Source organism: Paramisgurnus dabryanus, chromosome 1, assembly GCF_030506205.2.
Source record: "Paramisgurnus dabryanus chromosome 1, PD_genome_1.1, whole genome shotgun sequence".
NCBI classification, from domain to species: domain Eukaryota; kingdom Metazoa; phylum Chordata; class Actinopteri; order Cypriniformes; family Cobitidae; genus Paramisgurnus; species Paramisgurnus dabryanus.
Window position 1 is genome coordinate 66,754,657 of NC_133337.1, and position 27,204 is coordinate 66,781,860.

The window sequence follows — 27,204 nt, forward strand, 5'->3', positions numbered from 1 at the left end:
GTTGTTTTCAGTTTGGACAGCTCTTATATTTATTTTAGTCTAGGACTAGTCTTGTCCCTGTATGGGAAACCACCCCTAAATTTATCTACAGTGATTTCCTTTTATGCCAGGAGACACTATTTTATTGCTAAAACAACACTATTTTGTGTATTTGGTATAATACAGGGGTGTCCAAAGTCGGTCCTGGAGTGCCTGTATCCTGCAGAGTTTAGCTAAAACTTCCCTCAACACACCTGCCTCAAAGTATCTAGTCTGCCTAGTAAGACCTTGATTAGCTGGATCAGGTGTGTTTGATTAGGGTTGGAATAAAACTCTGCAGAGACACCGGCCCTCCAGGAGCAGGAGTGGACACCCCTGGTATAATACAATGTATTTGCGTGGTTTATGGTTAAAAAACACACTGTAAAAAATAAAAAGTTGACTTAACTTAAATTTTCAAGGCAACTTGCTGCACAGCTTTTTTGAGTTTACTCAACTCTTGGATGATGTAGTTCACCTAACTCAATTTACTGAGTAATGTCAACACATAAAAGTTGAACCAACTTAAACTGATTAGGTAATAAGCAAATTTCTATGTTTACTCAACTAGTGACTAAGTTGGGTAAAGAGTAATTTAGTATATCCAAATTTAACTAATCTACATGTTTTGGATTGTGGGAGTGCACACAAAAAGGTCTCATAAACAAAGTCTTTGTCTGACTTAAACCAGAGACCTTTTTGCTGTGAGGCAACAATGATGCGTGCTAACTCATTGTGCTGCCCTCTACACTGAACAAACACTTCTCAATCATGGTAACAATGAACAAACATAATTCTTTAAAAATTATTCTAAATACAACATATAACTAACATTAACAACATAACATAAATAAAGCCAGCAAACATTAAAACAGTCATCTTTTTTAGTAAATATTAACCAAAGAAGTGAACATGTCGCAATGCATGCTGGGACACATTCTGACCATTGTTTTTTTTTAAATTGCTTGTTCAGATTACTCAGTTTGGCAAGTTGGGTGAACGAATTGGACAAAACCTTATACATCTAAGTCCAGTCAACAAAATAATATTTGTTAGCTGAATGATTATGCTCTTTTCATTCAGTGAACACAAAATAATCAACTGAAGCCCTTCAACAAAGAAATCTTTGTTCAAGTTACTTAATGTTCTTTGTTGAATGAACATTTTAAAGTTGGATTTTTATCATTCTCCACATACCGTACATTTTTGTAACTCCAGATATCCCTGCCTTCCTCAAACGCTCTGATTTGTTACAAAGCTCACCGATTTGAAAAGCGCAGTGTCCTCCGATTGGCCAGCATACCAGTATGTTGTGATTGGCCTGAATACCTCAGACGTTCGGCGAAAATGTTACCATGTTTTGAAGTTCAGCTCCCAATGAAATATTGACAGGAGTTAATATCATCTTTATCAATACGAGCCGAATCTGATCTAGAAAATGCAGTGGCCAAGCTGATCTATCAAATTTACCAGCGCGGCTTGAGCAAACAGATTGGTAAAGTAATGATTACTAAAACTTAAAACCATGTGTGCATGTGTGATTGTATAAACAACAAACCACAAGTTCTACTCCGCACTGCACAAAACTTGTGTTTGAATCATGGTTTAGTCAGTAGTACAGCCTGTTAGTCCAAGCGGGAGGAATTATGATAATGAACAATGTCTCCACGTCAACAGGTCAAGAAAGTAAACTGTTGCATAATGCCTACAATACATGTGTTTGTTATAATCCAAGAAAAGAGATTTACTTGGGAGAGGAAAACTCGCATCATTGTTCACTTTGGGGTTTCTACCTTTTTATATCGTTCACATGTACTAGTACACACACACAAAAGGAAATGTAAAATGGCGAATCAGATAATTGGTGCTCTTTAACATTCACATTTTTAACACTAACAAAGTTTTTAATGGAGCAGATAAAGCTCGAATATGCAACCATCCACAGAAATAGATTTTTTACTTTTTTTAAACTCAAATTCTAATCTATTAATATAAATGTCAATGAATCAGACAAATTATTTGTAAAATCTTAAAACATACATCAAATAAATTAAGAACAATAATGTAACTAAATTAATGTTGTTTGAATATTTATACATTATAAATGAAATGATAAATGTGTGTGAAAGTCTATACACATCTAGCCTGCATGCCATCAGTTTGAGGTTTACCAGAGAATTTGAAGCAGTCATGAAGTTGAGTCATGGTTGTGGGGTTCAAGTTTAGGTGTGTGAAGTGAAGTGATAGACGATAACAATCTGTTTAACAGTATATACTTTTGATAGTTACATCAATAATGTTTTGCACATTTTTCTTCCATTTTCCGAACTTTTATTAACTATTTTGATAGCTGTTCAGGTGAATATGTTGTTGAATGGAGCTTTAATTTTGTTGCAGGAGTCTTCAGTATATGATGTTCTACAGTTTCTAAAAACAAGTTGTTTTTGGCAACTAGATATGTGATAGTCAAAACCCACAGCTTTTTGAAATGTTTCACCAGTAATGTTTATTAAAGCGACACATTTGTTGTTTGAATACACATTTGATAAACTTGGTCATACAAATGATTTAACAATATAAAATGACATTTTATATCCTGCGCCAAACTTAAAACACAAATGTTTGTGTGCAGCGAATGCACTTGCATAGTTTGACTTTTCTCACACACAAGATTGACCAAACATTCACTCACACCTCTCACTGCAGCTAAACCACAAAAACATCATTGTGTTTCAGTTTCCATAACCACAAACAAAATACCCTTTCTTATTATAATGTGATGAATAAAAGTCAGAGGATTAAATAAAAAATGATCAGATAATTATCTATAAAAATGTTCTCTCTTCAGAATAAATTTTTTAAAAGTGAAACTGCTGAACACCATTGGGACTGTCAACTGAATAGATGTCATAGACAGACAGACAATCTTAAGTCAGACTAAAACTGTAATGTGTAAATAAATCAGCTTAGGGTCATATGAGGACATAACAAGTTTGTGTTGATATAAAATCTATTGTTAAACAGCTAGACAGATCATTTAAAATGAATTAATGTCACTACTGTATATTAAATGTAACTCAATGTCATCTTTAATTCAGCTAAAAAAAAGAAGTGAAACCTTTTTCACGTTTTGCTCTTTCATGTGTAGTCCAAAATCAAAAATCATATTAACAACAGGATGATACATATTATTTCTCCTAAAGCATTATAAGTCATTTACTGTACTTTTGTGCAAAACTATTGTGATTATCAGACTCCTCTAATTTTCTTTGGCCTTTGTGTTGTTTTCTCTCTCTTAATAGTTTGTGTTTATGTGCAGTTGCACAAAGGCCTTGACAATGCACAGCAAAAAAGCATTGAAGACGATTAATTCAATGCATAACATCTACGCTGCGGTCAACCTTTGCCTCTGAAAATAGATATAAACAGGCAGTGTTAAGTGCTTTCATCTCTGTGGGCTAAAGTTTCCACATCATCTTATTGCAACAATACCCAAGTGTCATAGCAAAGTGCAAAGCTGTGATCTGGTCTTATTTAGTACTTACATATCAACCGTCCCTTCACACAGTGTCATTATTTTAATATATTTGAATGATTTAATATCCTTCATTTTTAAGTGTGAATGGTTTTAACACTCATTTAATATAGGTGGAGGGACTGATGTGTTTGATGTGCTAACTGGCAATATACAGTAGGGCTATAATAAAAATCCTCTTTGGTCTCGTATTCATCATAGTCCACCAACAAAACATTGAGTGTCCATGGGACTTTTCCATTAAGCAGCCTTGATCATCTCATGGCTACACATAAATGACCTCTTTTAAACTTTGTGTGTAGTTTTGAGACAATCAAGGCTTTTCAACTAAAAAAGGGTATGTTTATCTAGTGTTTAATAATGTTTAGATACCTTAGACTTGTTACTCTTTCCTTTAAGAACCCAAGATCTTACTCAAATCGGTTACAAATTTTTTTTAACCAGATTTCACAATCTCATGTAACTCATGTTACTGCCTGCAAGTTTAGTTTAAAGACAAGATGGCAAACCTTTAATTTATGTATTGTATATTTTTTATTTGATTGATTGATTGATTACATGGGCTTTTGCATTTAATATGTAGGGAAGTTGAGAACAGACACTGGATGGAGGGAGAAAGAATGAGAGATATCAGTGGGTCCAACAGGAGCCAGCATACGGGACTAAAAGGGCCCACACTGTAAAAAATCAGCATTTGGTCAAATCAACATCTATTTTTGCTACTTAAATTAAGTTAAATAATTTTAACTTGTTTTTTATGCTGCATTTTTTTACATACACTCTAAAAACAAACGGTCCTATATAGCACCAAAAGTGGTTCTTTGCTCGAAATCATAGAAGAACCATTTTTAGTGCCATATAGCACCGGTGAAGCACCTGTAAAGCACCTGTGTAGAACCATATAGGAGTCATATAGCACCAAACATGGTTCTACATAGCACTATATGGTTCTACACAGGTGCTTCACCAGTGCTATATGGCACTTCAAATGGTTCTTCTATGATTACGAGCAAAGAACCACTTTTGGTGCTTTATAGCACCGTTTGTTTTTAGAGTGTATAAGATATTTAAAACAGGCAGTTCTGGTCCTTCATTCTGATTGGTTGAAACGCGTTCTAAGCCATGATAAAATACCCCGGTAACCATAGATAGGTATAAAGGCTAGATGTCTCGCCCGCGCTGCTGGTCAATTGAGTGGAACGTCAGCCTTTGGCAGCCATCTTACCACAGGGCGCTCACTTACTCGTAGCATTGAGTTTTATTGGGGCAGGTATTTTTAAATGACCATAACTTGCTAATTTTTCTACCAATTTTCAAAGCATACTTACAAATACAACACATACATTTTTTTTTCAAATTCATGAAACATGTTAAAGCACCCAGAATTATAGCCACGTTAATAACGTTTGTAAGGAACCAAACCGTTTGAAAATTGGTAGAACATTGAGTAAGTTATGGTCATTTTAAAGGTGTAGCGGAGGATTTTCTCGAATTTTAGAAAACAACCGCCTTCTCCATGTTTTTAAAAAATGCAATTCGGCAACACTCCTGATTGACAACAAGGATGACCAATAGCCTTGATGATCCACCCAGAAAAAGAAAATCCTCCGCAATACCTTTAAAGTACCTGCACCATTAAAACTTAATGCTACGAGTGAGCGGGCTGCCTGTGGTAAGATGGCTGCCAGGTGATGACGTTAGAGACTCCGCCGTAACACATCTATCCTTTGGCTGCGTTCCACTCCAGTTTTAGACATGCACTCGCGAACTTCCCCAAACACTTCCCCTCGGGAGAATCCCTTTTGCCATTTTGAAGTGCGTTCCACTTCGTCAAGTGGACGAGGGAAGTTTGTATGGACAGACCCTCGCTCCCTCGATTTTGACTGTTTTTTGTATTTTTGACAGAGTCTACTTCATATGTACACTTCATGCAGCTCCATATCCCACAATGCAACATGATTGTGACATCACTTTAGCAACTCACGCTTTGCACAGTTCAAATGATGGAGGGGGTGGTCTCCACTTTCCATGTGATCAAGGACTTAGGGCGATGAACCTACTTCAAGTGTTCCAGCAGTAGTGGGCACTTGAACAAAGTAAGCAATGACGTACATCCAAGTAAATGAGACTAATAGCCACAAACCTTATATACTTTTTAATGTTTTAAATAGGTTAATTAATCCTCCAGATCAGGCTGGTATTGTCCCTTGCGCTCTTTTGTGTGACAGATTTTGTAAATTTTTCATTGATAAAGTGTCCAATATCCGAACTGCAACCCATCATGTTGTGCCTGATCCAAGCATTATATCACTATGTACAGCTGTCTTTGAAGATTTTGTACCAGTATCTATTACCGATTTATCCAAGACGGTTCAAGGTTTAAGATATTCCGTTTGCTCTTTGGATAGTCTTCCAGCTAAACTATTTAAAGATGTTTTTGAGACAATTGGGCCTTTTGTTTTAAGTCTGATAAATATGTCCCTATCAGCCGGATATGTTCCAGTGGCTTTTAAAAAGGCCATTGTACAACCCTTACTGAAGAAACACAACTTAGACCCCTCCGTTTTGTCTAATTATAGGCCTGTTTCTAAGCTCCCCTTTCTATCCAAAGTTTTAGAAAAAGTGGTATATGCCCAACTACAATCACACCTAAGTTTAAACAAAATCTGTGACAAATTCCAGTCTGGTTTTAAATCTGGCCACAGTACTGAAACTGCTCTTTTAAAAGTTTTTAATGATCTTCTGCTAATTTCGGATGCTGGTAGATCTGCTGTACTGGTACTTTTAGATTTGACTGCAGCGTTTGATACTGTTGACCACAAGATTCTATTGTCCAGACTTGAGTCTTGTGTTGGCATTAAAGGTACTGTTTTGAATTGGTTTCGGTCATATCTGTCAGAGAGGTCTTTTACAGTGAACCTTGGACCTTTCAATTCAAAAAGCGCCCCAATTACTAGCGGGGTCCCTCAAGGATCAATTTTGGGCCCAGTTTTATTTTCATTGTATATGTTACCTTTGGGATCTATTTTCCAAAAATACAACATCTCTTATCATTGTTTTGCGGATGACGTCCAAATTTACTTACCGTTGAACACTACAACAAACTCAGTCGAAGTACTGAGAAATTGTTTGGGTGAAGTAAAGGATTGGATGTCACTGAACCTTCTGAATTTAAACAATGACAAAACTGAAGTTATAATTTTTGGAGATGCAGATATCTCAGGCTTGGATGCTTTTGGCCCAACATTTTCAAACTGCTGTTCTTATGTAAAAAGCCTTGGCGTTTTAATTGATAGCACTTTTAAACTTGACAGGCAAATTAGTTCTGTGGTAAAATCAAGCTTTTTTCAACTTAGACTTCTTAGGAAGGTCAAACCCTATCTGCCACATAGCCAACTGGAAAAAGTTGTGCATGCTCTGATTACAAATCGTCTAGACTATTGCAATTCATTATACTATGGTCTTGATCAGGGCTCGATCCGCCGTTTACAATTAGTTCAAAATGCAGCGGCACGTCTTTTGACAGGTAAAAAGCGAAATGAACACATAACCCCTATATTGTCGACTCTACATTGGTTGCCTGTTGTTTTTAGAATCCATTTTAAGATTTTATTGTTTGTTTATAAATCTTTAAACGGATTGGCACCTTTATATTTATCTGACATGCTTACTTTGCATACTCCAAGTAGGACTCTGAGGTCTACTGGCCAGCTGTCTTTAGACTGTCCAAGGTCCAGACGAAAAACAAGAGGAGACAGAGCTTTCTCAATAGCAGGTCCAACACTTTGGAATTCGCTCCCTCCTTATATTAGAGCAGCTACCTCTGTGGAATGTTTTAAATCATTGTTAAAAACCCACTTGTTTGCATTGGCTTTCGAATCATGACTGAGCAGTGACATTTTATTTTATTTTTTTGGTTTTTTTAATATTGTTGGAATATTTGTATCCTGTGTTTTTACTGTATTTTATACTTGTACAGCACTTTGGGGCAGTGGTGTCTGCTTGTAAATGTGCTTTAGAAATAAACTTTGACCTTGACCTTGACCTTGACCTTGAGGGAAGTTAGCGAGAGAAGGTCATAAAAAAACAAACTGGAATGCAGGACTAATTATACATATCTATGCTGGAAACCCCATGGTTCAGACTCCATTGCATAAGTATTACTGCACCACTGTTGCTATTTGATATATTTTATGTTTATTTAAAGAAGATAATTCTTCTGGAAGCCATTAAACTAATACTGGGTGGCAACTTTTTAAAAAAAACGCTGATGGGGAAAGAGTTAAGCATTCTTCCAAGCATATTTGATCATCACTTCAACAGTTGCATGAAGTAATGAATACAGTATATATATAATATATAATATGAAGTAACCGTTTTATAAAAGCAATAAGCCCCGCGAAGCAGTGAGGTTCCAGTGCATTTTATAACCGCAAATATAACAGCTGATTCTTCTTATGCTTCATTTTATAGTCTTTAAATAATTATAAAATTAGGTATTTCATTAAGCAGACTAATTTTAAATAAACTTAATTTAAAGTGTGGTCTATGGTTTTATGGTAGTTTGATGGATATGTTATGGTACCATGTTATGACCGTGATTTCATGTAGGGGGCGCCAGTCCATTAGTTGTCTTGTAAGCAGAAACGGTAAGGGAAGGTAATATTTTAGAAAATAAATGTAGCTTTATAAACATTTATAATTAACATTTTACCAAGCCATTTAGCAATGTAAAGCAATTGATATAACAGTCATGTATGTTAAATAATAACTGAGCTACATTACAGGTATTTACAATGAGAAGACTCCATGAAATGGATTGACCAGAGCAGTTTCATTTCCTGTATTGATGTATTTTTCACTTAAAAGTTTTGAACTATCTTTTACTTGTACTAGGAACATTGGTAAAATGATGTGCACAGAAATGCTATATTATGCACATATATTTTTAGGACTAAACTTTGAGTAGCAAATGCCATTGGAAATTCCACAAGAAGCATACAAAAAAACAAATAAGCCACATCACATGATAAACTTCTCAGGTCTGAATGGAAAGACGACAGCCAATCAGACATCATCTATATCAGTAAAAAAGAAACACCCCTGAACCCAGAGGTTCCACACTTTCATCCAGTTGACAAAGGAGGGACATTAATCTCCAAAAATGTTCAAACTACTTCTAATCATTTTTCTAACCTTTAGGACATGTGCATGTGTGTAACTTTATTTTGTAGTCACTTGTCATACTGTGCTATTCAGACATAACATTTCTTGTCATTTTCTTCTCCACAGGTTTCATCACATCTGCTGCTGTATTTCAAACTGAAGTCATGAAGACTTTTTCTGCAGGTGAAACTGTGACTTTACAGTGCTCAATATCTCAAAATTATGAAAATTACTATTATTGGTTTAAACAGTCTTTGGGTGAAGCTCCAACCTGCATCCTCAGTGTGTATGGCTCTGAAATGATAACATTTACTGGAGACTTCAAGAGTGACAAAAGATTGTCTGTTAAAAAGAAAAAGGAGTATTTTGCTTTAATTATAAACGACACAAGATCATCAGATACTGGAATATACTACTGCGGTGCCCGGGACTATGATCAGATCACTTTTAGTAATGGGATGTTTTTAAATTATAAAGGTAAGCAATACAAAAAGCAAGTTAAGCATATTCATATTGCTCAGAAAATATACAGTGACCTCAAGAAGAATTTAAGGCTAAATTTATAATTGTATAAAATTTTGAAATCACTTGTTAATGAGCAAGTATTTTTTGTGAATCTGAATCAGCTCAGAAAAAGGTAACCATAGTTGTTTTTATCACATCTTTTATTATTACATGTTTTATTTTAGCATGATTGTGCTTGTGTCATATTTCTGTAAAATAAGTGAGTGCTGTAACATTTATAGATTTGGTCTAAATTTTTAAATATGACCTTGCATTTTCTAGTTTCAGGGGAAAGTACAATACAACAATATATACAGCAATTTTTGCCAAAAATGGACTTAGCTACTTCAAATAAGCATGCGTTTAATCCAGGAGACTCTGTGAATTTGCAATGCACAATTCTTACTAAACGATGTGTGGGAAATCACAGTGTATACTGGTTTAGACATGGAGCAGGAGATAGCCATCCAGGAGTGATATACACACATGAAAACAAAAATGATGAATGTATGAGAAACTCTAGTCTAGACTCACACTCCTGTATCTACAATCTCCCGAAACTCAAAGTCACTTCATCTGATGATGGGATGTATTACTGTGCTGTGGCTATGTGTGGAGAGATATTGTTCGGGAAGGGAAGCAGGCTTGCAATCGAAGGTAAAACAAAAATATATATCACATAAACTGTTTATAAAAAGCTAAATAAAAGCTAAATAAATAAAATTAAGTGTTGAGTTTGAAATTGCATTAAAACTGAGTTAATTACAGATTATAGTCTAAGAAGGTAAATGAATGGAAACAAATATGTAAAAAAAAAATGCTTTAAAAAATCTTACACAAAATATTAAAACTTGACATTCTGTCTACTTTTCTTGTTTTTTATCTCAGCACAAAATTCCCTTTGGAGCGACTTAAAGGTCTCAGCTTTGGTAGCATCAAATATTTTATGTTTGTTGATCATCGCTGCCCTTTTATATAAAAGGAAATCAAAAACAAAAGAAACCCTTGGTGAGCTGTGTTCACTATCACATAACTGATATATCATATTATATAATAATGTTTGATTGTTAAAACACAATTAACATACATTTTAGTATGAGGATGTCTATATTTAATTGTGTGATTGTTACTAAAAAAATATATATTCTGTACAGAAACTTCCCATCTATTACATCAAATGCCATCTGTGGTTTCTGCTGATGAGGTAACACTATACAGCATATAACATACTGTAACAATTTAAAACCTCACATGTGTTTTTTTGTAACATTTTTATGTGTATCCCCATGTAAAACAAAACATATTAAAAAACACACATTTCACATGTGATCACTTGTTTTTCACATGTGAAATTGATGTTGTTCTCAATTTTTCTGTTAGATACATATGATTTTACCGTAATAGTATTGTTTTCTTTTATATAATTTTTTTTTGTCACATTCTGGAGGTGTAATTGTCTTAATATTGGTTTTAGGGTGCATTAAGCTATGCAGCAGTAAATTTCCCAGAGAGACGCAAGACTGAACGAAGCACAGACACAAATGTGGTTTACTCCACTGCCAGACTGGGCAAATAATATATCTGGAAATATACAGCAAAGTAAAGGTATAGTTTTTAAAAGTGCAACACTCTTAAGTGCTCTTAATACAGTCAGGACCTTAATGTATTTGTAAGATTTTTTTTTACCAATTGTGATATAGCCTACTTACCAAAATGTTTAAAGAAAGTTGTACAGTGCTGCTACAGTGTCAAACATCCAAAATGTTCTCTCAACAAAAGTAATAGGGTAACATGAACAAAGATTTTATTTGTATTTTTTAGTAGGAAGGGTAAATGTATTATTTTGTGTACACTGAATAATATTAGTCATCGGCATGTTACTAACAAAGATTATGTTGTTTGACTGAACTTACAATATACTCAAGTTATACTCAAGTTTGCCCAAACTATTTTACAATAAACAAAGTTTGAAAATTCCCAGCATTCAATGCAACATTCAAAATTATGTTGTTCATATTTTTAAAGTATTGCTGTTGTTTTCTGGTTTTGTTGTTGTTGTTGTAACTGTTAGTTGCCTGTCGCTATAGTTTAAAAAATCTTTTCTTTTTTTTGAGGTTTGTGTCAAGCGTTGAGGTCTCAGTGCATGATGCTGTGTTGCTTTGCATAAAAGTGCATGCAACACGTTTTAACAGTTAATTGACCAGTAGTGTGGTCTCTCTTACTGTAACCGTTAAAAAAAGTTTAACATAAAAAAGTAAGTTACCTGGTTGCATTACTGAATTTTGAGTTAATTCAACTTAAAAATATTACTTAATTAGTTACACAATTAACAAAACTTTTTTTAAGAAAACAAATATTTTTAAGTAAAATTTTAAGGCAAATGTAACTTACTTTTTTAAGTTGAACCAACAAATCTTTTTTTACAGTGTATAAACCGTATGTGTATGATAACAATAAACCAATGCTAAATAAAACTTGACTAAATTGCCTAATTAAATTGATTAAGCCTAATTAAACTGATGAAACAGTATTTTCAATTAGGTTAACTGCTTTGCCCGAAACTTAAAAATGTCCTGAAGTGCAACCTCAGATGTTTTTATTGTGTACACTTTCACCTCTCAAGCACAGTGCATCAAAGCCACAGATCAAAATCTGAGACCACAAATAAGAAACACCAAAGCTGTATGGCCCTTTTTCAGAACTGCATGTCCTTATGTCTTAAAACTGTTGATTCATCCGAGTTGATGAAATCATTTCTTTGAATCAATTTATTTACAGCAGAGTCAAGATTGTTGTTTTGTTTTTACCCAACCATAATATAGCAGTTGAGTTGAACAAGCTCAGCATTGGGTAATTATTAACCCATCACTGTGTTCTGTCCAATATCTACCCAACACGGGGTTGAAGATAACCTAGTGTGAGTGAATTTTGTGAATAACAAATTAAATAAATTTTCACGAATATTTACTTTAGTTTGCTTATGCACGGTTGAATGACATGTTTTCTGGAAACGGTGTGCAACATGATATAGGTTTTCTCTTGTTTGGTGGCTGTGTCAAAAATGGCAGCCCAATCAGCAGGAACATCAACTCGCACAATGGGTCCAAGTAAAGTCGTTTACAAATGTGTTATCTTATATTGAGGACAGCGGGTGTATTTTACAGTATTAAACGTGTATTTATAATGATTTCCTCAGGTTCTGAAAAATTTTCACAATACAAAGCATGGCCTTCTCAGCTGCCATAGTTGCAACTGTTGCATCATCAGAACAGCGTGTTCAACCCACCTCCGTTTCTGTTTTAGTTTCCGTTTCAGGTCATAGTTTAATTAAATGGATAAGCACACAATTGACGGTGACCTCCGTAATAGCAAAAACAAATACTATGGAAGTCAATGGGTACAGGCAACTGTGTGCTTTACAATCACTTCTCAAAATATCTTCTTTAGTGTTCAGCAGATTAAAAAAACAAAAACATGAGGGTGAGTTAATGTTTACAGAATTTTTCATAAAGAATTTTGACAGACACTTTTTTTAGGTGATCCATCTCTTTAAGAGGGCAGTCATAGCCCTGTTCCTACACTCTTGACTATTTTAGATCCAACTCTGTTTTCAGCACACCTGCCTCTAATTTTTGGATAGATAATTTTTGGATTCTTGCACAAAGGTTTCCTGAGAAAGTACAATTTAGTTTTTCCTTAAGCCCTGCAGAGGATAATACTACAACACAAATAAGAACTAAAAGAAAATTCTGAGATCAAAAGTAGTTTTGTGTAAAAAGTACTAATTTAATCAATTTTAGGAGAATTAGCTTCAACAATATAATCTGATATATGTACACTAACAGAGCATGACAGATACCCATATAGTGTAAATATTAGCAACAGTTACAGTACGTTTAAACACTGTGTTGTACACAGAACAACAGACATTATTAATATTATTGAATATTGTTAATACAGTACAGATAAATCTTACATTGGTCCAATGATTCATAAGAAATTCAGGGCGATATGAACTCAAAAAGTTCAAAAAGAGTTTTTAATACCTCCCTATTCACAAAACTAATAAGTTAAATTTCTTGCTTATTCTTTCTTGGAAATATCTCTCTAAACTGTGCTACAGTGTAGTATAATTACAGTACAGTACATAAGATAAAACTTTTTTATTTCAAGGTTTAGTTTTCCTGAGATGTTAAAGAAAAGCAACGCTATTTAACTTGAGCTATATCATCTCATAAAAATGTTAACATTTCTCTATAATTCAGTAATTCCATTTCAAAGTCAATGATTGTGCATGGCCACACAACTTTAATCCTGAGGCTTCAACACAAACACGGCATCATCCAGCACATAGTAATCTCTGTACATGTCTCCTTCACACAAGTATGGGACGCGTGTGATCGCCTCTACATCAAATCCGTTCTTCTGAAAGACTTCTGTCGTCAGGTGCATCACCTGCTCTTCCCACATTTTCCCGATGACCTTGATATGTTCTTTTGGTCGCACCCAACTCCCACCTGAGAGAATAATAATAATAATAATAATACAATCATACACAAACTACAGTATTATTAGCATGAACTACATCCTGTAAAGTATCAGTTGTGGGTTAGGGTTTGTGCAACATTTGTGGGGGCACAAAGTCACAATTTATGAACTACTAAATTTACTTCTCTGTTTACTCCATTAATCTTAGTTAGAATGTAACGATGTACAAAATAAATATTTACAGAAGCCTAAATTTCTTTGCGAGCCGCTGTTCAGCAAGAAACCATCCTAAACAGCGCACATCTGTGTGCATCCCTAAAAAATAAATGTAATTTGTAATGTTTTATTACTTATCAGTATTTATTTATTGATGTTTAATGAAGTTTATTTAACTAAGTTCGGGAGGAGCATGGTCATGTGATCCAACCAATCAGTGCAAAGAGGTGCCTATAAATGGCAGTCCCTCACCTCTGTCCGGCGACAGATTTTTTGCAGCATCCCTCCTCCACCCCATCACCTCACTCTCATCTAGATTAATTTATCACAGTTAAAGAGAGGGGAGTACTCTGGGTTCGGGATAAAATTCCGAGCTCGGAGCCCTCTCCTTGGACAGCACGCCAAATATGCTTTAACTCATTCCCTATCGATTACATGTTAATGCGAACTCGTGAAATGAACTAAAATACACTAAAATACAAAATGAATAAAATACAATAAAAAAGATGTACCTGATATGTACCTATTATACACCTATTACACAAAAATACCTTTTATGTTATTTATGATTAGGTAATTTTTTGTTTTATCAACTCAGATTTGCAAGTAATTTCAATTTACTATTATTTATCTTGGCTAGAGATGAGTTGTTATAACTTATAAAATATTGTTAAAATAAGCCAACTTCATTTAATAAGTTGTAGCAACTCAGCTCTAGACAAGATAAATAATAGTAAGTTAAAATGATTTGTAAATCTGAGTTGATTAAACCAAAAAATTAAGGCAGCAAAAATTTTTTTACAGTATAGTGTTGAACAAGCTTATTTTATAAGGATGCACCAAAAGAACAATTATTGGCTGAAGTCAAATTAAATAAAACACTCAAAACATTAATTTTCCCAATTGCTCTTCCAATTTTTCACCATTAAATAAGTTACGTTTTCAGAATGTCTCTTGTAACAAAAAACAATATTTATTTCACAATGAACAGTTTTTTTTTTATTGTATTTTTACCCTTGCTGAGCGGATTGTTATATTTACATTCGGCAACATTAATAAGTCTTGGCTAAATGAATAATAATCTGATCCTCTATTCTATAGTATTGCTTGGTACAAAGTATGCTTGCTTCAGTGCGCACTACTGTACAGAGCAGCGGGAGAGTGAAACGGCACAATGATTGACAATAGCATGACAGGAAAAAGTGCATAACAAAACACTGCTATCTAACAGAAAACTTTTGTTAATAGATATTTTATTTCTTTGTTTAAAATAAGTGTGTTTGCCATTTTATTGGTTCTAGAAAGTTTATATTACGCACTCCTATCACTCTTCATCGTTTTGGGGTGTACACCCCAAACGCGAAATCAATGGTTTGTGCGAGTAGATTATTCATGCGCGATTGCCATAAAACACTTGTCTTTGCGCAAGTTGAAAACATTCAACTTAAGTGAAAAAATTGCATAACATAAACCCCAACCTCTCCATGTAAACAAATGGGACGTTGCCAAACTTTAAAAAAAATCTAATTATACTTCAAATATTTTCCCAGTGATGGTTTCTGTTATATTGTGTATATTTTCATGTTCATTTTTTAACAAGTTTGGTTTAAGTTGTTTCTTAGATGCTATTAAAAAGGGATTTAACAACTTGATTTGTGTGTTTGTTTTGGAGTCAAAAGGGTAAATGGGAGGGGCCTTGATACCACGGCTTCACCTCACAATCACTACTGTGCAGACTCTGACTCAAATTACATCATCGGCGCAAGATGTCAGCGGATATTTTGGAGATATTTCAGCTTCTTTTTTTACAATCGACATCTATGGAGACACTTTATCCTTCTGTTTTACAGTCTATGTTCTGCCTTAAAGGGATAGTTCGGCCAAAAACGATATTAAACCCATGATTTACTCACCCCCAAGCTGTCCGAGTTGCATATGTCCATCGTTTTTCAGACAAACACATTTTCGGATATTTTAGAAAATATTTTAGATCTTTCAGTTGATTAAATGTAATGTTACGGGGTCCAGCAATAGTCCACGACCTTCAAGTCCAAAAAAAGTGCGTCCATCCTTCACAAATTAAATCCAAACGGCTCCAGGATGATAAACAAAGGTCTTCTGAGGGTAATCCGTGCGGTGTTGTTGTAGAAATATCCATATTTAAAATGTTATTAACGTAATTAACTACCTTCCGGTTTCGCCGCCATCTTAGAGTGATGCGCATTCAGGATGAGCGCTTACGCAGCATACAGCGGTTTCTCTGTTGCTGCTCTGTCCCCCGCCCTCCGAATTTGTCATACGTCACTAAGAAAAGTGCGTACACTACGCTAATACTCTCTCCTGAGTCTAAGATGGCGGCGAAACCGGAAGGTAGTTAATTACGTTAATAACATTTTAAATATGGATATTTCTACAACAACACCGCACGGATTACCCTCAGAAGACCTTTGTTTATCATCCTGGAGCCGTTTGGATTTAATTTGTGAAGGATGGACGCACTTTTTTTGGACTTGAAGGTCGTGGACTATTGCTGGACCCCGTAACATTACATTTAATCAACAGAAAGATCTAAAATATTTTCTAAAATATCCGAAAATGTGTTTGTCTGAAAAACGATGGACATATGCAACTTGGACAGCTTGGGGGTGAGTAAATCATGGGTTTAATATCGTTTTTGGCCGAACTATCCCTTTAAGAATACATGGTGGAAATAATAAAGTACAAAATTAGTTAAAACTAGCAAAAGTTTCATTTTTTTCTACAAAATATAAAAATTATAAAGGTGAAAATCTGACGGTGTGCGTACAGTGCACACTATTCTGATGACAAAATATGCATCAGGTTATTATAGTACTTAATAAATAAATAAAAATTTTGGGAAATGGAAAGACATTATTGAAAGATTTAATTGTCAGAAATAAGACAGAAATTATTCAGAAATAAGTTATAAATTATAGGGGTGGTTTCCCGGACAGGTATTAGATTAAGCCAGGACTAGGCCTTATTTTAATTAGGAAATATAACTAGTTTTAACAAACATGCCTAACTAAAAACATTACTTATGTGCCTTTTGAGGCAAAACAAAGGGTACTGATGTATTTTAAGATATGTCAGTGCAAGTTGTTTGCCGTTTGGACAGCTCTTACATTAATTTTAGTCTAGGACTAGTCTAATCCCTGTCCGGCAAACCGTCCCATAAAGAAACAAGTGTTAAGACTAACTATGTACATTCTGGAAATATCAAATGTGGTGAATGACACAAATCATTTTGGTTACATCTTACCTATCTCCACATATGGCTGAAAGGGCAAAACAGCCGCTAAGATGAGCCGCCCTGTTCCTGGCACAAGTGATTTCTTTATGTCGCTTAGTAGTTTAAGTGGTTCGTCACATCGGTCCAGCAAGTTTAGACAGCTGATGAGATCGTACTTGAACCCTGTTCTGTGCCATTCATCAATTCCTAACACGCTGCCAAATTGAAGTCATTTGAAAGTCATTATAAATTGACAATAAGCAAAAAGCAAAGATATATAGATGAAAGGAGGCCGAGGATCATTCAGGTGTCTATACCTGTAACGTTTTCTTTGAAGCTGCCATTTCATCGGTGTAGAGACCTCTGTTGCATACACTTCTTTAAAATGACAACCCATCACTTCTGTAACACCGCCATCACCGGCTCCTAGGTCCAACATCCTTTCCCCTTTCCATTCTGGGCTGATCCGAAGCAGACGTTGAAACTGTTCTTTAGAAATGACAAACATGGAACCCCGGCCCAGAAAGCTGTGGACAACACAGGGCACTACATTAGGGTTGCCAACTTTGTCACTCTAAAATACGGGACGAAATGTATTTGTGTGAATATACAGTTTTTTGGTTTTAACCCATGTGTCAAAATGATAGCTAATCTCCAAATTAAATATTAATTTATAACTCTTATGCTGGCAACATACTGTAGGTTTATTAATAGTTTGTTCATTTACAGCAGGTACCTTTAACACTTTGCTTCTCTGAAATGCATCAATTGGTTTAATTTAACCATTACCTTTACTAGCCTTTCTGTCTAAAACACTTGTGACTCCTGCATTAAGGGTTAAAAAACTTTATTCCTTCATGTTAAAGCATCACTTAAGAGTTTTTGCTCTTTGCTCCCCCTACAGGTTGGAAGCGGAATTGTCTATTACCACTGTCGTAAATAATTTAGCCTACTGCAGCAAAGCTGGCTCTGATTGGATTGTCTGCCTAAAGCAAGTTTTTGTAGTTTTCACTCGAACTACAGGACCACGACCCGACGGTTGGAAACTTCTTTAGTGCGGTTTTGGCCAATAGAAGTGCCGTTCACCCTCTTTCAAGTGGATGAACGACTGAAACTTTTTTGGAAACGTTATTTTAAAGTAAAAAAAACTCTTTGGTGTTGCTTTAAACTTATGTGTGACAAACTAAAAATAACACAGATCCTGTAAGTTGTAGTTTTGCAGAGTAAACATTAAAATACACTTAAAGGCTGTGAATCAGAAGCGAGAGAATGGCCTAGCAAAGTTGGAAATGCGTTGGGGCATTTCAGATTGAGGTGTAGATGCACGGAAAGCATGTAATTATATTGTATTATATGATCTCTTTAATGTTTACTGATTGTGCTTGAGGTGGTCTGTGATTGGTAGACAGGTATCCCATGTCTGTGATAATTCTCAGGCGTCGTGATGCTGTTGCTGCTTGTTTGACTTCATGCGGCGCTATAAGAACCGACACTCGGATTACATCAATGACAGCATTTTGATAGCAGTCTCCTCTGTTTGATTTCTCGAATCGCTCTAGTGGGATTTTGATGTCATCTGCCTCTCGTGCCACATGAAGTCGAACAAGGCTGTTGTATCAGTCACTAGTTAAAACACGTTAACTGCCTCTGTCCCGTAAGCGGGACACTGGAGTTTACTTCAATATTCTGCAAGTAAAAGTTAATCTATAATGACAAACTATATATTGTTGGGAAGGTCTTATAATGTAGTTTTCATATTTCAAAACCTTTTAGCAGTAATAATAATGCAATGCAGTGACTGTAATTTAATAATTTTTGAATGTAAAGAGTAAAGAGTATGCAGGAAACCTTACAGCAACCAACACAAACCTCTTTGTTTTATAATTTTCTGTACAAAATAATACTATAATTGCATTATTTTTATTTATTACAATACATTTAAACTGCTATAAACTTTTTTTTATTTAATATTTCACCTCCAGACACTTCCGTAAAAAACTTGAAAGTGTCGTCTTTAAAGCACGACCGAAATTAGGCTTCTAGACCAAAAAATGACAGAGTTAATTGGAAGGTGTACATCACCTTGTCACCCCCCACCTAAAAAGGGCTGTGCCAGGTAAAGGGTATGCGGTAGGTCCTGTACAGGACAAATCAATTAAGCCCAAAATATGGGCCATCCCGGCTAATAATAGTTGGCCGTCTAGATGCATGCTGTCAAGTGTGGAATAAGTGACTATGAAAGAATCAGAGACTACTTAAAACAGAAAAAGGGCAGAGGCTACTTACTTACCCATTAATTGATGTTCGAGAAATGACAGGGCTAAAGATGGTGGAGAACAGTGAGTGATACAGCTGGGTAAAAAGCCAACTGGATTTCTCTACACTCCTGTTGAGAAATGCCTGGGTCTCAGTATCCAAATGGCTCTGCACAAACAGTGATCTGACCTTTTCTTCAAGCATGTCTGGAGAGCATTGGTACCACTGCAAAGATATTTAAGGTAAGACTTAAATCCCCATAAACAGCATAGAAATCTCAAAGTGCAGTGGTTACAATTTATTTTTAGGCAAGGCAAGGCAAGTTTATTTGTATAGCACATTTCATACACAGAGGTCATTCAAAGTGCTTTACACAGAAATGAGAAAACAATATATAAAAATGAAAAATGTAAAAATAAGAGATACACGATAAAATCACAATAAAAACAAAGATATATGAGAATTTAAAATTACAATTAAAGAAGATAAATGTGATTTTAATAAAAACAGTTTAAAATGTTAAAAAGAATAAAACAGGAGTAAAAGTGACTTGAGTTAAGATAATTCACTTCAAAATGAAAAACCCTGCCACCATCCACCCATCCCCACGCTGCTCCAAACCCGCACACACCCCCCCCCCCCCCTCCGACGAACACAAAGAAGATACCACGAGAAATGATGGCAAACAAACAGCAGCAAGCAATCATAGACCTCCATAGTAGGAAAAAAAAATATTTTGTAAGTATTTGGATAAATGACTAAGAAAACATTTTGTTAAATGATGGTAAGAATACCATATTTTTTTTCCTACCATGGAAGCCCACGGCCACCCACCGCTGCGTGCCCACCACCACCTCCCAAAATACCCTCCCCCATGCCCACCAGAAAAAAAAGAAACCCACACAGGTCCAGAACAACACGAGGATGAGAAAACGATGACAGAGCCCCCATTCCAAAGTGCAGTCAGTGTGAAGCAGCACAGTGCTCATTCAGTAAATGCAGAGTTAAACAGATGTGTTTTTAATCTAGATTTAAAAGTGTTTACTGTTGAAGCACATCTGATCTCTTCTGGAAGTTGATTCCAGCTAGAGGTGGCATAATAACTAAATGCTGACACACCTTGTTTTGAGTGAACCCTTGGTATTTCTAACTGACCGGATCCTAATGATCTGAGTAATCTTTTAGGTTTATATTCAGTTAGCATATCTGTCATGTATTTGGGTCCTAAACCATGAAGTGATTTATAAACGAGTAACAATACTTTAAAATCTATTCTAAATGTGACAGGAAGCCAGTGTAAGGACCTGAGGACTGGAGTGATGTGCTCAGATTCTTTGGTTCTGGTCAGAATTCTGGCAGCAGTGTTTTGTATGAGCTGCAGCTGTCTAATGGTCTTTTTGGGGATCCCAGTAAGGAGTCCATTACAGTAATCCACCCTGCTGGTGATGAAAGCATGAACAAGTTTCTCTAAGTCCTGTCTTGAGACAAAACAACTAATTCTGGCAATATTTCTGAGATGATAGTAAGCAGATTTGCTTATCGCTTTCACTTGACTACTGAAATTGAGGTCAGACTCTAAAATTACACCAAGATTTCTGACTTTATTTTGTGTCTTTAGACCCCTAGAGTCAAGGTATGTGTTAACCTTGAGAGTTTCATCTTTATTTCCAAATACAATGACTTCAGTTTTGTCTTTGTTTAACTGGAGGAAGTTTTGACGCATCCAACAGTTCATTTCCTCAATGCATTTACATAGAGAGTCAATGGGGCTGTAGTCATTGGGTGACAGGGCTAAGTATATCTGGGTGTCATCTGCATAGCTGTGGTAAGCAATTTGGTTCTTTTTCATTATATGACCAAGTGGGAGCATATACAAATTAAACAGAAGCGGTGCAAGAATTGAACCCTGTGGGACTCCACATGTCATGGATGTCCACTCAGATTTATGGTTACCCATGTTCACATAGTAACCTCTCCCTTTTAGGTATGATTTAAACCATTTGAGGACCATCCCAGAAACCCCTACCCAGTTTTCCAGTCTATGTATGAGTATGGTGTGATCTACTGTGTCAAAGGCAGCACTAAGATCTAGTAGCACCAGCACTGATATTTTACCTGAATCAGAGTTTAAGCGAATATCATTTATTATCTTTATGAGCACTGTCTCTGTGCTGTGATGCTGACGGAAACCAGATTGAAAATTGTCTAGATAGCCATTTGAGTTTAAGAATTTGTTCAGCTGATTGAAAACAACCTTTTCAATGATCTTGCTTATAAACGGAAGATTTGAGATAGGTCTGTAGTTGCTAAGTATGGTTTTGTCTAGGTTACTCTTTTTTAGGAGAGGGTTAACAACTGCTGTTTTTAATGACTCTGGAAAAGTGCCTGTGATCAAAGAGGTATTTACTATTTTTAAGAGGTCAGTTTCTAAACAGTTAAGTACCTTTTTGAGAAAAGATGTGGGGAGCGTGTCAAGGCTGCAAGTTGACGCTTTAAGAAGTTGTACTGTTTCTTCCAAGGTTTTTATATCAATTATGTCAAATTCTGAGAGAATGACTAATTTCTGAGGTTGTTGCAATGATATCTGACTGACCAAAGTACAATTTGAGGCCGTATTGATCGCCATTCTGATATTACTGATCTTCTCAGAGAAAAACTTAGCAAACTCATTGCATTTGTTGTCAGAGAGCATTTCACTAGGAACTTGATTTGGGGGGTTTGTTAGTCTCTCTACAGTAGCAAAGAGAGTGCGAGTGTTGTTGATGTTGTTGTTTATAATGTTTGAAAAGAAGGTCTGTCTAGCTGTGCCTAGTTCTACATTGAAAGCACGAAGACTGTCCTTATAGATGCTATAGTGTACTTCAAGTTTTGTTTTCCGCCACATACGTTCAGCTTTTCTGCATGTTCTTTTCATGTGATGTACTGCTGTTGTGTTTCTCCAGGGTGCTTTACGTCTGCCAGTGATCACCCTGACCTTTACTGGAGCTATACCATCAATGGCATCTTTAACTTTTATGTTAAAGTTTTCAAGGAGAACATCAACAGAGTCTGCTGATATGTTTGGCAACTTTGATATAGCATTCATAAATACCTCACTGGTGTTCTCATTAATGAGCCTTTTTTTGACATAGACAGATCTAGCATCAGTGGCAGGACAGATCAATAAATCAAAGTAAACACAGAAATGGTCAGATAGCGCTTCATCCTTGATTACAGTGGATGAAATGTTTAGACCCTTGCTAATGAGCAGATCAAGAGTGTGTCCCCGATTGTGTGTAGGACCTTGCACGTGCTGGGTCAGATCAAAAGTGTTTAAAACATTTAACAGTTCAATTGCAGTATTGTTTTCTGCATTGTCTATATGAATATTAAAATCTCCAGCAATAACAAAATAATCAAATTCAGAGGAAATTGTTGATAAAAGTTCTGTGAATTCATCAACAAATGCTGAGGTGTATTTGGGAGGTCTATAAATAATTGTAAACAGAATGCGTGGTGTACCTTTTAGAACAATACACAAATATTCAAAAGACTGGTAATCACCAAGTAACACTTGCTTGCATTGAAAGGCATCTTTGAATAAAGCAGCTATTCCTCCACCTCTTCTAACAGCTCTACAGACATTTATAAAGGTAAAGTTGGGTGGGGCTGATTCATTGAGGACTGTAGCACTGCAGCTGTCATCTAACCAGGTTTCATTTAGAAACATAAAGTCCAGGTTGTTAGTGGTGATAAGATCATTAACTAAAAAGGATTTGTTCTTTAGTGAACGGATGTTCAGAAGTGCTAACTTAACAGTCACTGGTTTTGGCACTGTATCAATCCCAGAATGACGTAAAATAGGAAGTAGATTAGATAGAATTGCTTTGCGGTTAGAGAGGGCCTTCGTCTTTCTATCACATGTCAGGACAGAGATAGGGAAAACTAAAGGGACATCGGGCACCCGCTTGTTCTTAAAATATTTATGATTGTTACTGCTGACGTAGCGGGAACCCAACACATATCAGTTACCAGTGCTGTTTGCAGATGAGGGCTGGTGTGATCCCTGACGTTGAGGCAGAGGTCGGAGTGCTCTCTCAGATGGAGGGGGAGGGCGGGCTGGGCCCGAAGGCTTTGGTGGTTGAGGAGCCCGCCGTTTCTTGCTTGATATTTGGGGACTCGCAGCAATAGAGTGGGAGAGCTTTGTTCCAGCAAATACCAGTTTCTCCATTTTCTCTGAAAAGCAGAGAAGTGGTGATGTTGGAGAGAGGGAGAGAGAGTGTGACGACATCAGCTGTGATTCTGGTGTTCCTGAAGGCTGGGAGGGAGTGTTGTCATTCCTTATTTCGTTGTTATCAACAGAAATGTCCTTGGGTGTTGATTCACAATCCAGCTGTAGCGAGGTCTGTGGGCAGGGCTCAGTCTGAGCTGTGTCTGTGAACAGTAGTTGTTGTGACTGCAGAGTTTTATCCTTGTCATCTGAATGTCCATCCAGGTGCTGGTGTAAAATCCTGTGGTCATTTCCGCTGTTCAGTAGTGGACTGGCATACTCAGCTGATGGATGATGCATGAAGAAAAATATATTGTCTTTAAGCAACCTAGCACCTAGTTTGTTTGGGTGGATACCATCTGTGTTAAAAAGTTGCCTTTGACTCCAGAAGATATTGAAATTGTCAATGTAATTCAGTCCTCTCATGGTGCAGGTTTTTTGCAGCCATGAATTTAAACTTAATAGCCGAGAAAACATATTTTTAGGCATCCTTGTTACAGTGAAATTGCACAAATAAGTGTCTGTAATAAGTGAGTACTACTAACAACAAGCACTTGATATTAAAAGGGGACATTTGATTTCACAAGACTTTTTCAGATGTCAAATAAATCTTTGGTGTCTCCAGAGTATGTATGTGAGGTTCTAGATAAAAATATCACATAGATAATTTATTATAACTAGGGCTGGGCAAAAAAATTGATTTTTAGATTAATCGTTTTTTCAAAAAATCGATTCTCAAAGAGCAGAGTCGATTTTTTTCATATTTATTTCCGCAAACATTTAATGGAGGAATGGAAGCATTTTAGATTTCGCAAGCAAGACGTGTTGTGGCTTTTAATTTTGTAGTGCTGCACAATTAATCGCATCGCAATCGCAATCGCGATGTCAGCCTGTGCAATTATAGGACAGCAAAATGTTGCAATTATATTAAATAAATAAATGTGTGGACTTGTTAACACAAACTTTCTGATAACAGTTTGATGATTTTCCTTGCTGTTTAAAAAAAAGAAAGAAAAATGAACAAAAACGGCAATGCACGTGTGTTGTGTGCTTCGTCACTTATACCAGAGCGAAGATGGATGCAGAGGAGGTTGACAGTGATCTGGTAGCTAAAAAAAAACTCTATGTCTGTTGTATGGCGGTATTTTGGATTTAGGATTACTGACACTGAGCAGTTGCTACATCACGTGGCAATACGAAAACATTTCTAGTTTTACAAATACAAATTTGAGCTAAACTGTGTGTGGATTTTCTTTAAAACCCATCAAGTTGACTCATGATACCATTTAGTATAATCGCAATCGCACATCGCAATTTTAGCATCAATAACCGCAATGGGAAAAATTACCCAAATCGTGCAGCCCTACTTTTTATTAATTACCCACTTGTAAACTGCTGTTCACTGTTCTTTTTTATTAATATAGTATGTGTATTAAATCTATATTCATTGAGTTGAATCGAGAATAAAGTATAAAAACCTACCTGAGAACCGGAATCGAAAATTTAATCGAGAATCGGAATCGAATCGATTTGATAGCTTGTGAAATTTCTACTTTGTAGGTGTGAGCAAAAATGTGCAGTTGGGTGTGTCCTTTAAAATGCAAATGAGCTGATCTCTGTATGGCAGTGCCGTTGTTGGATAGTGCAGATTAAAGGGCCATATTACCCCCTTCTGACATCACAGGTGGAGTAAAATTTTAATGACCTGTTTTTTCGACATGCTTGCAGAGGATGGTTTACCAAAACTAAGTTACTGGGTTGATCTTTTTCACATATTCTAGTTTGATAGAAGCACTGGGGACCCAATTATAACACTTAAACATGAAAAAGTCAGATTTTCATGATATGTCCCCTTTAAAGTTAGGTTTATGGATGTTACGTGTAAACTATGTATAATGTATTTTCGGATTCTACCAAAACTATTACATATAAAGGTACCTTCTGAAAGTGCTGGATATATACACACATTCAAAACTTACTATTACTGTAATTGCAGTATACACTATATTCACAGAACTATCTTGTGATTACTACACGTTTTTAGTAAAGTTTCAGGGTACACTGATGGTTGTAAATGGAAATATAATGCCATGGTATTTTAGAAATAATTGACGACAGGCCATTGAATTATTCAAATGTAATGCACGTGGCTTTATTTTCAAATAATTTAAAGGACATGATAAATTTTTCCACTTATACCAGTTCAACACAGATATTGCTAGAACATTGCCCTGGTCGTTTTTTTAAGATATTTGTCACGTTAGGTGTGCGTTTAACGAAAAATAATGCATACCCATGGAACATTTCTCATCCAATAAGAGTAAAGCATTCAACATCCCTGTGGTATAATGTGATATTTACAACAGTAATGGATGAGTACTTTACTTATTAACTATGGTGATTTTACAAGGTACTATAGTAGAATTGATAGAAATAAAATCATGGCATTACCCATGTAAATGTTTAAATAAAAAAAGTGTACATCTCTAACATAATATGAAAACACGATGAGCACCATATCTACAACCTTACTTCTTGTTAGCGTCTATTCAAAACAAGTTCATATCAAAGATCTGTGATCTAGTTCAAACTAGAATAACTACTGAATATTTTCTGAAAAACCCAAACAGAAAAGGCTTCACTTACTTTTTGGGCTTCATTTCCAGATGTGTCACTTTCAGTCAGCATGTTCGTGAAGAGAGTACGAGCAAGTGGACTACGAACATACTTCCCAGTCCACATTTTTCGTATTGACAAAAGAAATGACACGTAAAACAGCACCCACCCCACAAATATCAGCGTCCTCATCTGTGAAAGACACATATTAAAGACAGAACGTCTGTTACTGTCGGTGTGTGATCAGCTGATGTGTCCTAAACTAGTGAAAAACAATGAGAAGGTGAAACAAGAAATACCCCAAACCCCCCACTCCGACAGACAAATAAACAAACCTGAAGGTGGGGTGAGATTTAACCGGCGACATCATTGTTAGGTGTAATCCGCAGGACAAATAATTTGACAACAAATCAATGGGCTTCCAACAGCAGCAGACGTGTACTTCCTGTGTTACATGTAAAGAGTTCGTGAGAAACACGCTAGGCTTGTTCGATTTCATGCGGCGGCAGCGGCGCAAGAACTGGGAGGCGGATGCCGTCAAAGTACCGCGAGAGCGAGGCGAAACTAGACTTCTCTGCATTTTTTTCTGAATCGCTCTCGCGGTATCTTGACATCATCTGCTTGTCGGTTCCTGCGGTGCCACATAAGTCAAACATATCAACTATTTTTTTTTTCATATGCGGCACTACCACTAGATGGCGTATATCAACAACATCGGAACTTGCAGCCACAATTTTGTACTAGAAATAGTTTCTTCTTGAAAACCACAAAGTGCGAAAGTAGATTAATAATAGATTATTTGTATTTTTAATACATGCTATTTCCGATACCACTATATAATCAAAATGATTATACATTGTATCCTTTGGATTATACATTACCTTTTATTTTTTCAGACTTAAA

At 35.9% G+C, this 27,204-nt stretch overlaps 2 protein-coding genes across 3 annotated transcripts; one reads left to right on the forward strand and one right to left on the reverse strand.

Moving 5' to 3' along the window:
- The first annotated feature begins 8,672 nt into the window (after positions 1 to 8,672).
- On the forward strand, positions 8,673 to 11,598 carry nitr12 (novel immune-type receptor 12). Its single transcript, XM_065253346.2, has 6 exons — positions 8,673 to 8,766; positions 8,846 to 9,196; positions 9,506 to 9,880; positions 10,112 to 10,231; positions 10,378 to 10,427; positions 10,698 to 11,598. The coding sequence occupies exons 1-6, from the start codon at positions 8,718 to 8,720 to the stop codon at positions 10,797 to 10,799; spliced, it is 1,047 nt and encodes a 348-aa protein (XP_065109418.1). The 5' UTR covers positions 8,673 to 8,717; the 3' UTR covers positions 10,800 to 11,598.
- A 1,387-nt stretch (positions 11,599 to 12,985) lies between these two features.
- mettl9 (methyltransferase 9, His-X-His N1-histidine) lies at positions 12,986 to 26,772 on the reverse strand. Of its 2 annotated transcripts, XM_065253505.1 has the most exons (6): positions 26,637 to 26,772; positions 26,332 to 26,493; positions 19,471 to 19,661; positions 17,498 to 17,707; positions 17,211 to 17,395; positions 12,986 to 13,740 (listed from the first exon to the last, which is right to left on the reverse strand). In XM_065253505.1, exons 2-6 carry the CDS (start codon positions 26,491 to 26,493, stop codon positions 13,532 to 13,534), a joined length of 957 nt encoding a protein of 318 aa, XP_065109577.1. In that variant the 5' UTR covers positions 26,637 to 26,772; the 3' UTR covers positions 12,986 to 13,531. The 2 variants fall into 2 exon arrangements, with proteins under 2 accessions (XP_065109577.1, XP_065109576.1); XM_065253504.1 differs by lacking the exon at positions 26,637 to 26,772 and having other exon boundaries at positions 26,332 to 26,508.
- Between the last annotated feature and the right edge of the window lie 432 nt (positions 26,773 to 27,204).

What these genes read in the sequence shown, in the direction of transcription:
- mettl9 (XM_065253504.1), bottom strand. Translation starts at nt 26,508, where the DNA reads ATGTGTCTTTCACAGATGAGGACGCTGATATTTGTGGGGTGGGTGCTG. An exon ending in TCTCGAACATCAATTAATGG is followed by an intron (nt 17,708 to 19,470) that starts GTAAGTAAGTAG and finishes TGTTGTCCACAG; the next exon opens with CTTTCTGGGCCGGGGTTCCA. An exon ending in TCAGCCATATGTGGAGATAG is followed by an intron (nt 13,741 to 17,210) that starts GTAAGATGTAAC and finishes TTATTCTCTCAG; the next exon opens with GTGGGAGTTGGGTGCGACCA.
- nitr12 (XM_065253346.2), top strand. Translation starts at nt 8,718, where the DNA reads ATGTTCAAACTACTTCTAATCATTTTTCTAACCTTTAGGACATGTGCA. An exon ending in GATGTTTTTAAATTATAAAG is followed by an intron (nt 9,197 to 9,505) that starts GTAAGCAATACA and finishes TGCATTTTCTAG; the next exon opens with TTTCAGGGGAAAGTACAATA. An exon ending in CTGTGGTTTCTGCTGATGAG is followed by an intron (nt 10,428 to 10,697) that starts GTAACACTATAC and finishes TATTGGTTTTAG; the next exon opens with GGTGCATTAAGCTATGCAGC.